General features: G+C 45.9%; 1 protein-coding gene across 1 annotated transcript in view; it reads left to right on the top strand.

The window, feature by feature from the left end:
- Positions 1-14,916, top strand: part of Ankrd50 (ankyrin repeat domain 50) — a 34,613-nt gene extending 19,697 nt beyond the window's left edge. The window contains exons 3-5 of the mRNA XM_036190249.1: positions 3,378-3,607; positions 9,570-13,114; positions 14,494-14,916. Coding sequence (XP_036046142.1) covers positions 3,378-3,607; positions 9,570-13,111 — 3,772 coding nt within the window. The 3' untranslated portion in view covers positions 13,112-13,114; positions 14,494-14,916. The remainder of the gene's footprint in view (positions 1-3,377; positions 3,608-9,569; positions 13,115-14,493) is intronic.
- The last annotated feature ends 937 nt before the right edge of the window (positions 14,917-15,853 follow it).

The raw sequence follows: 15,853 nt of genomic DNA, 5'->3' as shown, positions 1-15,853 counted from the left end.
ACAAAGCCTAGCAGATGATCTCAGCAGATCTAAATAAATACAGTGTAGATGGGAAACAGATGGCTTCATTGTGGTGTGTGCTCTGCAGTGAAAAGTGGTGAAATTACTACTTCACGGTCCCTTAAATTGAGTATGGGTTAAGACCTTCTCCATGTGCAGGTCTCCTGTGAGAACTGTTCATGTAACACTTCTAAATTCTATTAGCTGCTTTTCTGTTGCTGTGCTAAAACCCTAACCAAAGGCAACTGAGTAGGAAAGGGGTTATTTCAGCTTACGGTGTAGTCCACCTTAAAGGGAATCAGAATAGGAACAGAAGCAGTGGTGCTGCTTGCTGGCTTGTTACCTTGGCTTGCTCCGTTTGCTTTCTTCATGGACTATAGGCCCAGGGGTGACATCTCTCACCGAGGTCCAGGCTCTTTCACATCAATCACAAACCAAGGAAATGCCCCAGAGACTTGCCTACAGTCTGACGGAGGCACTTTTTCAGTTGGAGTCCTCCTGGAATGACTAGTTTATGTTAAGTTGATAAGAAACTAAGACAATTAGCCCTTGTCAACTTGACACACAAACATATAACTATTAGACCATTACCTTTCCGTTTCTTTGTCCCCATAATGTCATGTCACTATTAATATTGCAATACGAAACAATATAACTTTAAAAATTCTACAGTCTTTAAAAAAAAGTCTAACACTTTTAAACATTCCATGTCTTAGGGTTTCTGTGGCTGTGACAAAACACCATGAGCAAAGCAACCTGGGAGGGAAAGGGTTAAAGGCTTACACTTCCACATCACTGCTCATCATCAAGGAAGTCAGGACAGGAACTCAAACAGCTCAGAAACTTGGAGGCAGAAACTGATGCAGAGGCGTGTTGCTTACTGGCTTGTTCATCATACCTTGCTAGTACCACCAGCCTAGGGATGTCCCTGTCCACAATGGGCTGGGACCTCCCTCATCAATCACTAATGATGAAAATGCCCTACCGCTGGACCTTATGGAAGCATTTTCTCAATTAAGAAAATGAGATGACTCTAGCTTGTGTCAAGTTAACATAAAACTAGCTAGCACATTCAGTCTCTTTAAAATCCATATCCAAATCTGCTTAAAAACCCAGTCTCTGTGCTGGCTAGTGTTGTATCAACTTAACACAAGTTGAAGTTATCAGAGAAGGGGGGAGCCTTAATTGAGAATGAGCCTCCATCTTACTGGGCTGTAGGCAAGCCTATAGGCTTTTCTTAATTAGTGTTTTCTTAATTAGTAATTGATGTGATAGGGCCAGCCCATCATGGGTGGTGCCATACCTGGGCTGGTGGTCCTGGGTTCTATAATAAAGCAGGCTGAGCAAGCCTAGGAAATCAAGCCAGTAAGCAGTACCCCTCTATGGCCTCTGCATCAGTTCCTGCCCCCAGGGTCATGCCCTGCTTGAGTTCCTGCCCTCACTGCTTTTGATGATGAATTATATTATATGGAACTATGAATGAAATAAACTCCTTTCTCCCCAAATTGTTTTTGGTCATGGTGCTACATCATAGCAATAGTAACCCCTAACTAAGACAGTCTCTTAACTGTGGTTACCTGTAAATCAAAATAAATTAGATGCTTTCTGACTCCAAAAGGGAAGAATTAGGGTACAATCACAGTCTGTTCAGAACAGAACCAAACTCCATCTGTGTAGCTGGTTTAAAGGGCATCTGGGAATTGCAGTTTTCTAGGCTCCCAAGAGTCCAGGCAGCTCCACTTCTTCAGCTTTGTCATCCACAGTACACCCGGCTTGTCTCCTAGGCTCACAAACCCCCACAGCTGCTGCTGTCCTTAGTGGTCATCTCATGGTACTGGCATCTCAAAAATGCTGAGGTCTTCATTGCAATTGGACTATTCCTTTACCAGCAGCCTCTCCTGAGCTCTTTTCAGGGACTCTCACCTGCCACATTGTGCCAGCCTCATCTCTACGTGACCCCTTTAAGCCTGGTGCAGCTGAGGCTGTACCTTCGCCAGTGGCCTCTCTTGGCCTCTCACAGGGCCAAGTTTCATCTGTTTTCCATGACATGCCTTCATGCCCTCAAAAACAGTACCACTTGGGAAACTCTTACCCTTACCAAGTTCATGCCTTCAAAAACAGTACCACTTGGGAAACTCTTACCCCTTACCAAGTTCAGCTGTCAGCACAAAGCACGGACTTGGCCATCTCTGGACCACAGCTTCTCTGTGCTGACCCTGAGGAAATCTCCAGAAGATTTCACCTCAGTGATGCTGGTCTCTCTTTATCACAGCTGATTCTTCAGCCTCAGCTGGCCAGTGTTGATTATCCCAGCAAAGCGAAGCTTTCACTTTAGTAGTTCTGGTCTCTTGTTAACAATGGCTGATTACTTGGCTCCAGCTGACGGACCACCACAGATTTTGACTACAAAGCCTCACATCAGCTGTTCCAGTAGAGTCTTTGCTTGCCTCTGAAGCTTCACAGGGCAGGCCTCCGTTATCTGCACTGCTGTCAGCATTGTCTTCCGGTTTCCCACAACACTTCACTAAGCCCTCGACTCTGGCCTTTCCAGCCCATAGTTCCAAACACTTCTATAGTCCTCCCCAAACAACATGGTCAAGTCTAACACTTCAGTACCCCACTCTTAGTACTATTTTCTGGCCTAGTTAGGTCTGTGTCACTTTGTGACAAAGACCACGCCCGAAAGCAACTTGAGGAGCAAACGGTTTGCTTTGTTTCACTTTCGACTTCCAAGTAACATCACTGCTGGAAGGGAGGACTGGAACTCCAGACAGGAACCTGGAAGCAGGAACTGATTCAGACTGTGGAGGAGTGCTGCTTATTGGCTTGCTCATCGTGGCTTGCTCAGCCTACTTTCTTGGACTTCCCAGGACCATCTGCCCATCTACAGTGGGCTGGGTCCTCCCACATCAGTGATTATCAAGAAAATGCCAGACAGACTTGCCCACAGACCAGTATAATGGAGTCATTTTCTCAGCTGGGGCTCCTGCTTTCCAGATGACCCTAGCTTGTGTCAAGTTGACTAAAAACCAGACCAGGACAATAGGTTTCTTCCTCCTATGGTATCCTCAGAGTTTGTCTGTTTTCAGCACAGGAACAATCTAAGCATTTTATTCCTGACTCAGACCACCAGGAAGGGTACTGAAATCCAGCTTTGTCTAGTTTCTACCACCCTTAATTACAGAGTCACAGTACACAGGCAAGTGCACAATACACACTGTAGTTTGGAAGTTGATGCTATTGGGAAAGGAACTACTTAGAAGATGCATTTTTATCTGAAATCTCTATTTTTTTATAACATTATAGCTAATAATGCCAACATTTGAACTATGAATTTCAGTGCCCTGTCCATGACCTGTTCTGTGGCTGTCTTGCAGGTGTGTGCTGCTCCCACTCCTAGGGATGAAGCCGCCCTCACAGAGCCTCTACCTGCTGGTTGACTCCGTGGACGAAGGCTGCAATGTGATGGAAGGGGAGCAGACATCGCCCAGCCTCTCCGGGACTGTGGCAGAGCTCTTAGCTGGCCACCACGAGTTCTTTCCTCCATGGCTACTGCTTCTCTGCTCTGCCCGGAAACAGAGCAGAGCTGTCACCAAAATGTTCACTGGTGAGCAAGACTGTGGGACGCCCAGAGTGTGGTGTGCTCCAGAGCTGGACCCATGCTGGGTTCCTTCTAGGGAGGAGAGTACAGGGTGGAGGCCCAACTGCCACATAAGCCCTCTCAGCCTCCCTCTCACACCATACCTCAAGATCACATTAAAAATAAAGTGTGGTGTGTTGTAAAATCACTTACAATGGCTTTCCCAGACTTCTTTCCCTGGACAGAGGGCATAGTTCAATGAATAAAATGCTTGCCATACAAACAGGAAAACCCCAGTACACAGAAACAGCAACAGAGCCTAACCAGGCATGGTGACATGCTTTTAACCCAGTGCTGGGGAGACAGACAGACAAACAGACCCCTGGGCTCGCTGTCCCACCAGCCTAGCCTAGACTTTGTCTCAAAAAAAATAAAAAAAATAAAAAAATGGTGGATGGCTCTGAGGAGGCATGACACCCAGAGTTATTCCTTGGCCTCCACATGTGTGTACATATACATGAATATGTGCACAAACAAAAAACGTTCTTCCCCTACTCCCAAGTAAGACCCAACTTAGTGAATCATTAGTGGGGCTACTTCTCAGTAGGTTTGTGCCCTTCACAGCTCATCAGTATCTCCCCAGTGTCTCCTGAAGTTCTGCCAGAGGGTCTCATGTGTGTTCCTTTCATCATGAGAGGGCTAAGTAGAGAGCTTCATATAATCTAAGGCCACAGCAGTGAAAGCTTTTGGTGGACGTGATCGGAGCCAGTGCTAGGCAGCAGCTCCTATGCATGGCTGAGGGCGTGCTCTCTTTTCTCCCTATCCAAGTCACCCAGTATCATCAGCTCATTTTATGTTCTATAAACATTATGAACTTTCAAGTTTCATTTTTAAGTGTGTATGTATGTGGGTGTGTACGCTCAAGTCCCATGGACCCTCTAACTGGAGTTACAGACAGTTGTGAGTGGCCCGATGGAGATGCTGGGAACCAAATTCAGTTCCCCTGCAAAAGTAGCACATACTGTAACCCCGAGCATCTCTCTAGCCCCAAGTCTTCTGTTTGTACAAATGAGTCACTACAACGTGTACACATTAGTCTGTGTGACCTCGGGCAGCTTGCCTAACCTCCTGTTTCCTGTCTGTAATGTGGGGTCCTATGAAGTTAGATGTGCCTGAGGCATGGTAAGGACTTCATACATACTGCTCTTAGTCTCATTTGTTATACATTTCAGTTTTGACCTGAATTCTTACTATTGCTTCTAAGCCTTGGTCTTTGGCCTCATCTGCTGGGTATTCTTTCCTGTGAACATTGTGCTGGCTAGAGACGTTCGGGAAGATGGAACCTCAGTTGAGAACAAGAAGGGAAGATGGAACCTCAGTTGAGAACAAGAAGGAAGATGGAACCTCAGTTGAGAACAAGAAGGAAGATGGAACCTCAGTTGAGAACAAGAAGGAAGATGGAACCTCAGTTGAGAACAAGAAGGAAGATGGAACCTCAGTTGAGAACAAGAAGGAAGATGGAACCTCAGTTGAGAACAAGAACTACCCCTATGGGGCAGTTTCTTGATTGATAATTGATGTTGGAGGGCCCAGCCCACTGTGGGTGGTCCCACCCCTGGGCAGATGGTCCTGGGTTCTATAGAGAAAGCAGGCTGAGCAAGCCACAGGGAACAAAGCAATACACAGTGTTGTTTGATGGTCTCTTGAGTCAGCTCCTGACTCCAGGTTCCTGCCCTAAGTTCCCTGGATGATGGAGGATGAGCTATAAGATGAAATAAACCCTTTCCTCCCCAAGCTTTTTTGGTCATGGTGTTTCATCACAGCAATAGAAACCCAAAGTAAGACAACAGGCCTCCACTTCATCCTTCGTTCCTCTGTTCCTTGGCATCCAGATTATCCTTGTGTTCTCACTGCAGGCTGATCCTCATTAGTCTGAGACCTAAAGTCCTAAGTTCTCCAAAATCCAAACTCCAGGTCAAGAGTTTGTTTTGTGGAGTGTTTAAAATATCACCTGCACTTCAAGCTGTGTGGATGATGTGCATGGGACACAGATGGGTTCTGTGATTGGGGATGGTTTCTGTTCTCCTTCTGTATGTACAGATACTCCAAAATCTGAAAAAAAAAAAATCTAAACTACTTCCCATCCTGGGCATTTTGGATGAGCTACTCAAGCTCAGTTGCTAGAATGGCATGGCCAATGACATTCTGAACTTCAGTCCACTTGGACTTGCTGGGTTAGGGGGTGTCTGTCATGGGCCTGGGTTACTTTGCTGTATTCCAGTCTTTTGTGCATGCAGTGACTTCCGCACCTGCCTCAGCATTAGGGCTCTCTCTGCATTCTCTTCAGCCAGCGTTTGCAAAGTCAGCTTGCCTCATCTCCATTACAGGTTTGCACATGATACTCTGATAAAGTGTTCAGAACTTCTTGCCGTCTTTCCCACTCAGGTCACTACCCGAATAGGACATTCACACACAGACTGTGTTTTCCATCCTTGTTTATTTGTAGCTCCCACCTACGTAGTCACACGCTCACTCGTCTGGTTTTATTTTCTTCATGGACCTAGTATCACTGAAATTTCTCTGATTTCATGTATTTCCCAGCCATCCTCTAGCATGTAGTCTCCATGAAGACAGGGTACTGATTGTGTGAGCACAGACTTGGATCTTATAAAGTTTCTGATTGTGTGAGCACCAGGGTACTGACTTGGTGCACTGATTTGTAAGCAGAGATTCAAACCCATTTGTTTCACCAATGCTAAGGAGTGTCATACCCACTGAAATATTTTCCCAAAAATAGAAAAGTGGTTTAGTGAGCCTGGGGAGATGGTTCATTTGTCAGAGCACCTGCTCCAGGACCCATATAAAAGAGCTGGGTGTGATAGCCTCCTTACTGGAGAGGCAGAGATAAGTGGGCTTTCTGAAGCTCACTGTCTGGGCAGCCCCGCCTACGTGGTGAGTTCCAGGCCAGTGAGAGACTGATCAAAAGAGAAGGCTTTTGGCTCTCTGGGTACTTCCATACATGAGTGGAGAGTCTAGTCTTCCTTAGGTGCTGCAGCTCAGTTCAGAGCTTTGCACATGCTGGCTCAGTTTGCAGCTGTGCTAACTAAACCTCTGCTCTTCATCTGTTTTGTTTTTGCCACTAAGTCTTGCCCTGGCTGGAACGGACCTTACTTACTGTGTATACCTTGAATCTGTAGCAATCTTCCTGCTTCTGCCTCCCTAGTGTTGGGTTGTTGGCACAAGCTGCCGACCCCGGGCCCTTAGTTCTATGTTAGTGAACTAATATAATATAATATAATATAATATAATATAATATAATATAATATAATTAATATCATATATATAAATTCTTCTTAAATCCACATCTCTCATTAGATTTGGGAGAGACTATTTCAAGTTGTAAACATTTTCACTTCCATTTGCGTACCATCAGTTCTGTGTTCTAGTGTTCTACCTCTTCCTCCCTCTGTCTCTGTCAGTATCCCACAAAGCCCTGATGCTGACCTCTTCAGTCAATGCTCATGGTGGGTGACAGCTGCTCTCTGTGCTTGAATTTAACTTACTTATAAGGTAGGAAAACCTCCCTCACAGTGCACATGGCAGGTGTGTGTGTGAAACTTACAGTTGCATGTAGCCTATGGGTGGAGAGCCTTTGCCCAGCATTCAGTCCCCGGTACTGTGCACACACAAGGAGAGCTGACTCATTGCATTTTCTTTAGCCCACTTTGAAGGCATCAGGCCTGGCACTGTGAAAGCTTAGCCCAATTCTGTTTTTATTATCTCAAGTTTTCATCAGATGATCTTAGTTAATTAGCTTAAATTATAGATATTTTTGCATAATGGGTTATATAATCTCTCACATAGATCAGTCTGTGTGCACATTACTTTGGAAACTTTAAAACACTATTACATACCAATTTAGTAATGTTTCATTTATTAGTCATAGGCCTAGTACTTGCTGTGTACCCCAGGCTGGCTTCAAATTCATAATCCTGCCTCAGCTTCCCAGTACTGGGATCACAGGCATGCACCTGTGGGTTCCTTTTTACCCTAAACTGTTTGACTGACTTTGTAAATCAACCAGGAAGTTAACATACAGGAAGAGGTTTGGAGGCCAGTCATCTCAAAGGGCTGGGATATGTGGGATGCCAGGCATTCCTGGGGATATGCTCAGCCTTTCTTTTGGTGTGTGAGTGGGGGGGGGGGGCAGCATATTTTATGTTATAAAATTAAAATAATTAAATCTCCAGTTGTCAGTAAACAGCCGAATCAACGAAGATGCCACTGGCCAAATTATGCTTAGAAAAACTCTAACACTTAAAATATAGCCACTAAATGAAAGCAAAATAAAGTGTGAGATTTTGAGTCTTTTTGGCTTTGGTTTTCGAGACAGGGTTTCTCTGTGTAGCTCTGGCTGTTCTGGAACTCAATCTGTAGACCAGGCTGGCCTTAAACTCACAGAGATCCACCTGCCTCTGCCTCCCTAGTGCTAGGATTAAAGGCATGTGTCACCGCTGCCTGGCTTTTAAGTGAGTTTTCTAAAGGAGCACAGCATCAGGCACACCCATGAGCTCATTAGACAGCTGAGTCTAATAGGGAAGATAAGCTCAAGTGCATCCACACTAGGCAGTAACAAGGCCAAGGCTGTGCTGTGAAGTGCATTCTAAGCATTCTAATGTGGTCAGGAATGGGGGAGGGACCAGACTCAGGCCAAACTCAATTCTAAACCTCCTTGTAGGTCAGCCTCTCAAAATTTATCTTCTGAGGTGGAGGATTTAGGTATTATACGTGCGCATGTGTGGTGCATGTTTATAGATCTCACTCTAAAAACATAGAGCTTTGCAAATGTGTTATTTCATCTTGTTCATTGTTGGCAGATTGTGCTTTTCAAAAAAATTGAGTATTTCAAGCTTGGGTTCAGATAGTTGAAGTGATCAGTCTTCTTCCCAGACCTGTTTGTTTTTCAATAATAGCTTTTCAGTCCTGTTGATCAAGGCCAATGTCGGGGTCACCTTCGACTTACCACACTCAGCAAGCCCTGTGTGACCCACATAATCCCCAGCACAGTGTGGGTATTTGTACCTGAGGCTGCTGATGTTGGCAGACATGCCATGGTCACTTCTGGAGTGCCTGTTCTCTGGAAGGGTCGCCTGAGGTCTTGCTCTGCTCTTGAATGGTTTTGGGGTGGCCATTCCTAACACACACCAGCCTTGATGAGTTTATTTGTAGCTTTTACTTCCATGAGACAAATAGTTACCTAACAAATCCAAGTCCAAAGGGGTCATGACACACTGGTTGAGAACTTCTGCTTTAGAAGCTGCTGTTATAGTCTGCTTTGAAGAACTTAGAGTAGTCACCACTGATGTGGTTTTAGCTTTGGTTGACTTTCAGTAAGTGGCTTTATTTTTACCATGCTAGAGTTTTACAAATGTAATTTGGAAATTTGCATCTTAATTGGTTCCAGCTATTTCTTGACAGTCTGAGATTTAATTATCTTAATTTGATATCATAAAGCAATGTGATGATATAAAGAGAGTGACTGGTGATACGCTGTTTTGATACAAACCATTCACATTAAGGTTGATGCACAAACAGTTGGGCAGAAATGGCTATTATTTGCATGAAAAAGATTATCCTGTAAAAACAAACCTATTTGATTCTCACAACTTTGCTGTTCAGAATATCTTTACAAGATACTTCTATAGCTGTGTATGTCTATCTTTTTCCACTTAATGCTTCTTGCAAAGGGGTTGAAAGGCATCAAGCTGCAAGAAACAGGTACTAGCCACATTTGTTGGTCGGAAAATAAAATCATTGCTTTGTCACTTACATGTTTCCACATGACAAAAACTGCTTTGCACACTAGCAGTTATTGGTAGATTCTCTTATTAGAATTAACCCATGAGTCAGATTATTCGTATTGGTTCATTCTCTTCACACATGTGCCCACCTCTATATTCTACTTACTCAGCCTGGCCGTCTTCTGCAGGTTTCCGGAAGATCAGTTTGGATGACCTTCGGAAGGCGTACATCGTCAAGGATGTGCAGCAGTACATCCTCCACCGCCTGGATCAAGAGGAGGCACTTCGGCAGCACCTCACCAAGGAGACAGCTGAGACTCTGAACCAGCTGCACATCAAGAGCAGTGGGTGTTTCCTGTATCTAGAGCGTGTGCTGGATGGAGTCGTAGAGAATTTCATCATGCTTCGGGAAATCCGGGACATCCCGGGAACTCTGAATGGTCTCTATCTCTGGCTCTGCCAGAGACTTTTTGTCCGAAAACAGTTTGCCAAAGTTCAGCCCATTCTGAACGTGATTCTTGCAGCCTGCCGGCCCCTGACCATGACAGAATTATACCATGCCGTGTGGACCAAAAATATGTCTCTAACCTTGGAAGACTTTCAGCGCAAGCTGGATGTCCTCTCCAAGCTCTTGGTGGATGGGTTGGGCAGCACCAAGATCCTCTTTCACCACAGCTTTGCCGAGTGGCTATTGGACGTGAAGCACTGCACCCAGAAGTACCTGTGTAATGCTGCAGAAGGGCACAGGATGCTGGCCATGAGCTACACCTGCCAGGCCCGGAACCTGACCCCCCTCGAAGCACAAGAATTTGCCTTGCACTTGATTAATTCAAATCTGCAGTTGGAACCAGCCGAACTGGCACTTTGGATGATATGGAATGGCACCCCAGTCAAAGACTCTCTGTCCACCTTAATACCCAAGGAGCAAGAAGTGCTGCAGCTGCTGATCCGAGCTGGTGCTCACGTCAACAGCGAGGACGATCGCACTTCCTGCATCGTCCGGCAAGCCCTCGAGAGAGAGGACTCCATTCGGACATTACTGGATAATGGGGCTTCTGTTAATCAGTGTGATTCCAATGGGAGAACTCTGCTGGCCAACGCTGCATACAGTGGCAGTCTGGATGTGGTGAATTTGCTTATCTCCAGGGGAGCTGATTTAGAGATTGAAGACTCCCATGGACACACGCCACTCACTTTAGCTGCTAGACAAGGACATACGAAGGTGGTTAACTGTTTGATTGGGTGTGGAGCCAATATTAATCATACCGATCAGGACGGTTGGACAGCGCTGAGGTCTGCTGCTTGGGGGGGGCACACTGAGGTGGTGTCTGCCTTGCTTTACGCTGGCGTAAAGGTGGACTGTGCAGATGCGGACAGCCGGACGGCTCTGCGTGCAGCAGCCTGGGGTGGCCACGAGGATATCGTCCTGAACCTGCTACAACATGGTGCTGAGGTCAACAAAGCTGACAATGAAGGGAGGACTGCCCTGATAGCTGCAGCATACATGGGGCACAGAGAGATCGTGGAGCACCTGCTGGACCACGGTGCAGAGGTAAACCACGAGGACGTGGACGGCAGAACAGCACTCTCGGTGGCAGCACTGTGCGTGCCTGCGAGCAAAGGCCACGCATCAGTCGTGAGCCTCCTGATTGATCGAGGGGCCGAGGTAGATCACTGTGACAAAGATGGCATGACTCCCCTGCTGGTGGCAGCCTATGAAGGCCATGTGGATGTGGTGGACCTGCTTCTAGAAGGAGGAGCAGATGTGGATCACACGGATAACAACGGGCGGACGCCCCTGCTGGCTGCAGCTTCCATGGGGCATGCTTCGGTGGTCAACACACTTCTTTTCTGGGGTGCAGCCGTGGACAGCATCGACAGTGAAGGACGGACAGTCCTCAGCATAGCTTCAGCACAGGGGAATGTGGAGGTGGTGCGCACTCTCCTGGACAGAGGCTTGGACGAGAGCCACCGAGATGATGCTGGCTGGACGCCTCTCCACATGGCAGCTTTTGAGGGTCACAGGTTAATATGTGAAGCTCTCATCGAACAAGGTGCTAGAACAAATGAGATTGACAATGACGGGCGCATCCCCTTCATTTTGGCCTCACAGGAGGGCCATTATGACTGTGTCCAGATCCTGCTGGAGAACAAATCCAACATAGACCAGAGAGGCTATGACGGGAGAAATGCGTTGCGTGTTGCTGCTCTGGAAGGACACCGGGACATTGTGGAATTGCTCTTCAGTCATGGGGCTGATGTGAACTACAAAGATGCTGATGGGCGGCCCACACTTTACATATTGGCCTTAGAGAACCAGCTCACCATGGCCGAGTATTTTTTGGAAAATGGTGCAAATGTGGAGGCCAGCGATGCAGAGGGAAGGACAGCGCTGCACGTGTCCTGCTGGCAGGGTCATGTGGAGATGGTACGGGTGCTTATTGCCTGCCATGCTGATGTCAATGCCGCAGACAATGAGAAACGCTCAGCCTTGCAGTCTGCTGCCTGGCAAGGCCATGTCAAAGTGGTCCAGCTTCTGATAGAGCATGGTGCCGTGGTGGACCACACGTGCAACCAAGGCGCCACAGCCCTCTGCATCGCGGCCCAGGAGGGACATGTGGATGTGGTGCAGGTGCTGCTGGAGCATGGCGCTGACCCCAATCACGCCGACCAATTTGGACGTACCGCCATGAGAGTGGCAGCCAAAAACGGGCATTCTCAGATCATTAAGCTGTTAGAGAAATACGGTGCTTCTAGTCTAAATGGCTGCTCTCCTTCCCCTGTCCACACCATGGAGCAGAAGCCTCCACAATCGGCACCGTCCAAGATGCAGTCTCTGACCATCAGGTCCAACAGCTCTGGTGGTACTGGTGGAGGGGACTTGCAGCCTTCCCTCCGGGGCCTGCCCAACGGGCCGGCTCATGCCTTTAGCTCTCCGTCAGAGTCTCCAGACTCAACTGTGGATCGGCAGAAGTCATCTCTGTCCAACAATTCCCTGAAAAGCTCAAAAAATTCATCTCTGAGAACAACTTCCTCCACAGCCACTGCTCAAACGGTGCCCATCGACAGTTTCCACAGCCTGTCATTCACGGAGCAGATCCAACAGCACTCGCTGCCACGCAGCAGGAGCAGGCAGTCAGTCGTGTCCCCCTCTTCCACAACCCAGTCCTTAGGACACAGCCATAATTCTCCCAGCAGTGAGTTTGAATGGAGCCAAGTAAAACCAAGTTTGAAGTCAACCAAATCAAATAAAGGAGGCAAATCCGAAAACTCCAGCAAGTCTGGGTCAGCTGGAAAGAAAGGTAAACAAAATAATTCCTCACAGCCAAAGGTTCTAGAATATGAAATGACTCAGTTTGACAAACGAGGACCTGTCGCTAAGTCTGGCAGTAGCCCACCTAAACAGACGCCAGGGGAATCTCAGTGTAAAATTGTGGTCCCCTCGTCTCAGGACGGGAGCCGCACCCAGTCACAGTTTCTCATCCACCAGCAGAGCGGTGAGCAGAAGAAGAGGAATGGGATAATGACGAACCCCAATTACCATCTGCAGAGCAACCAGGTGTTTCTGGGCAGGGTCTCTGTCCCTCGAACAGTGCAGGAGCGAGGACATCAGGAGGTGCTGGAGGGGTTCCCTCCCTCAGAGACAGAGCTGAACCTTAAACAAGCCCTGAAGCTCCAGATTGAGGGCTCTGATCCCAGCTTCAACTACAAGAAGGAAACGCCCTTGTGAGAGGTAAGATGCGTTCTCCAAACTCTAGCACCTATCCAAAGCATGTATGGGACAAAGGATTGATATATCCATATACAGATGCATAGATAGATGATAGGATAGCTAATAGATAACAGACTGTAGATAAATGATAGGTAGATAGCTGATATGTAGACAGGTAATAGACATAGGTAGATGATAGATTGGATGATGAGATATATAATAGGCAATAGACATAGATAGGTAAGAGATGTAGCTATATAAATAATAAGATAGTAGGTAATAGAGATAGAGACAATGGGTGACAGATGATACACAGTTGATGATACATACATACATTCATACATAGATGCTTAATTTATTTACTCTTTTATCTCCCCTCAAATATTAGACTGAAGGGATGTGTTTGTATTTGATGCTGAGTTCTTGTGCTTGGAATATTGTTTGAATCTGTCGCAGTCTTTCAGTAAAAATGTATTAGATAAGTAGATGAACAGATGAATATATCGTCTATCAATTCTAGATTAAGAGTTTTTTTTTCCTGTATTATCATTTCCTGCTACCAGGAGATTTCTGATAGAAAGCAGGGCTGTTTTCTACGTATTTATTATTTGGTTTTGAAGCACTGGACTGTGCCTAGTGCATAGTTGGCAAATTTTAATGTCATTGGTTTACCTAGAAACAGACCATGGATTTAAATTGGTCATCAAGTTTTATTACAATAACTCTTGTAGAAATCTAGTAGTATTGGTAGGTAACATGAAAAGGTGTGGACCAAGGTGAAGGGTATGGGTTATCATTTACTTAGTTACATATTTAGGAGCAAGATATGGAGACCATATATTATGTTCAGATCACTAGTATATTTTATTAAATAAGAACCTTTTATCCTCCATCTCAAAGGATGCTTCACTGCATAGGTAAAAGTGGGTGGACAAGTAGCAGGAGCTCATTTGTATTCCTTGGGTGCTCCTCAGAGGTACCTTTCCATGTTATAAATCAACTGAAGATTTCGTTAAGCATCTTTTCTAATGTCCAGTGACTTTGCAGAAGACCTGACTTCTGGTGACGGTCACATTCAGGCAAGCTGGCATACAGTTTAGGAATTTGACTAATTCACCATCATTACAAATATCTTCTAGCACTAAACATCCTAATATGGGAACAGAGGGATGCCCAATCCAAGGTCATTCAGAAATATGCCTCCAAATACTTGATTCTGATGGTACAACACCCGTTCCCTGCATACGCAGGCAAACTCATATCTCTTACAAAAACAAAGAATTATGTCTGTGTCAATTAGTAAAAACATGATAGAAGGTAAATATTTGGTAGAGTAATTTTCTTTTATAAGATCTTAAAACTGTCACAACAAGAAAAGAATAGAATTTTTTTTTTTCCAGTTTCCCCTTCTGTGAAACAGAAGACATTGTGGTCAGAATGGCCATTCAGCTGCCAGATGGAAGCAGGACACCTGAGGATGTGCTGGCCGGACTGTGACTCCCTCGGTACTGTTGCCTGACTTGCTGTCATGTGCCTACCCAGCAAGGCTGCCCTGCTCAGCATAACCCCCATGCTGAAGCAGTCTCCACCACACTGAATAAATGGAGATGGAAACTGCAGTTTGATACAGCCAAACCCGGTTTTGAGTATTTTCCCATTTGGTAAATGTGCATGTGCCATAGTCAGGTGTCTCCGCAAAGGCAGTGTTCCGTATTTATTGTTTTCTGCGTTGTGGTGTGTATTCAGTCCCATCGCATTGTCTGGTGTACCTGGTTCTTGTGTATTTAAAAATGTTACTCAATAAAACAATTCTTGCAACTGTTTTTTTGTCTGCTAACCTTCAGCATTGGATAAAAATGAGTTTCTGTGTTAATGCCACCTGGATGTGAAAAAATGACTTTGTGATGAGTTTTCCACAGGCATCAATTCTGGTGGTATAGAGAGTCACTCTGGTACCGTCTGGGTAGGGCAGAATGACGGAGCAGGCAAACACTGGCCACTCCGACTACAGGCACAAGAGGCTCTGAGCTGTCTACCGGCCTGTCAGTCCACCTGCAAGTAGATAGACCATCATTCCTGAAGCCTGGATGCTCTCAGGGACAGAGCAGTTAGTGCCTGGGGACACGTGCAGACAGAGGCTCCAGGTCCAACTAAGGATGACTCTGATCCCTGAATCATTCACCGGCAGCCCTCACCTCCTTCAGCTAAATGAAATGTAATCTGTCATTGTAACTGAATGCACACTGCTCTGAGCTATTTCCCCTTGCCAGTTACTGCATAACTAAATTAGCCCCCATCAGAACCAATTGAGTACATTTGAATGACTTCATGAGATGGATGTTCTTGAATGTACAATGTGCTGTCCATCACAAGTGACACCACTAACCATTAGTCACAGCACATATGTTTTGTTATTTGATAGAACTTAATGGGCTTGCACTTTTCTGGCCACATTCTCTTTCCTGTTCTCATCTTTGCACGATTTTACATAGGATGACTAGAAGCCATGGGTAAGGGAGGCGTCGGCATCAGGAACATGGAGCAGCTTAGATGGACTGTGTAACTGATTGGCCAGATGATTTAGAAGCCAAGGATGGTTTCTTGATGATCCTTGAGCACTGTACTCCTATTCATCTCCCAGGCCTTGGAGATTCTGTGTTCTCCTCGTGCTGTTACTAAGGGGGGACTGGGGAAAGAGAATTTGGAAATTGAGCACAAAGCCATTGCTACTACTGAAAACTTCGGAATGTTTTAAGGAGA

The sequence above is a fragment of the Onychomys torridus genome, chromosome 6, assembly GCF_903995425.1.
Source record: "Onychomys torridus chromosome 6, mOncTor1.1, whole genome shotgun sequence".
NCBI lineage: Eukaryota > Metazoa > Chordata > Mammalia > Rodentia > Cricetidae > Onychomys > Onychomys torridus.
This window is presented reverse-complemented; position numbering and strand designations above follow the sequence as displayed.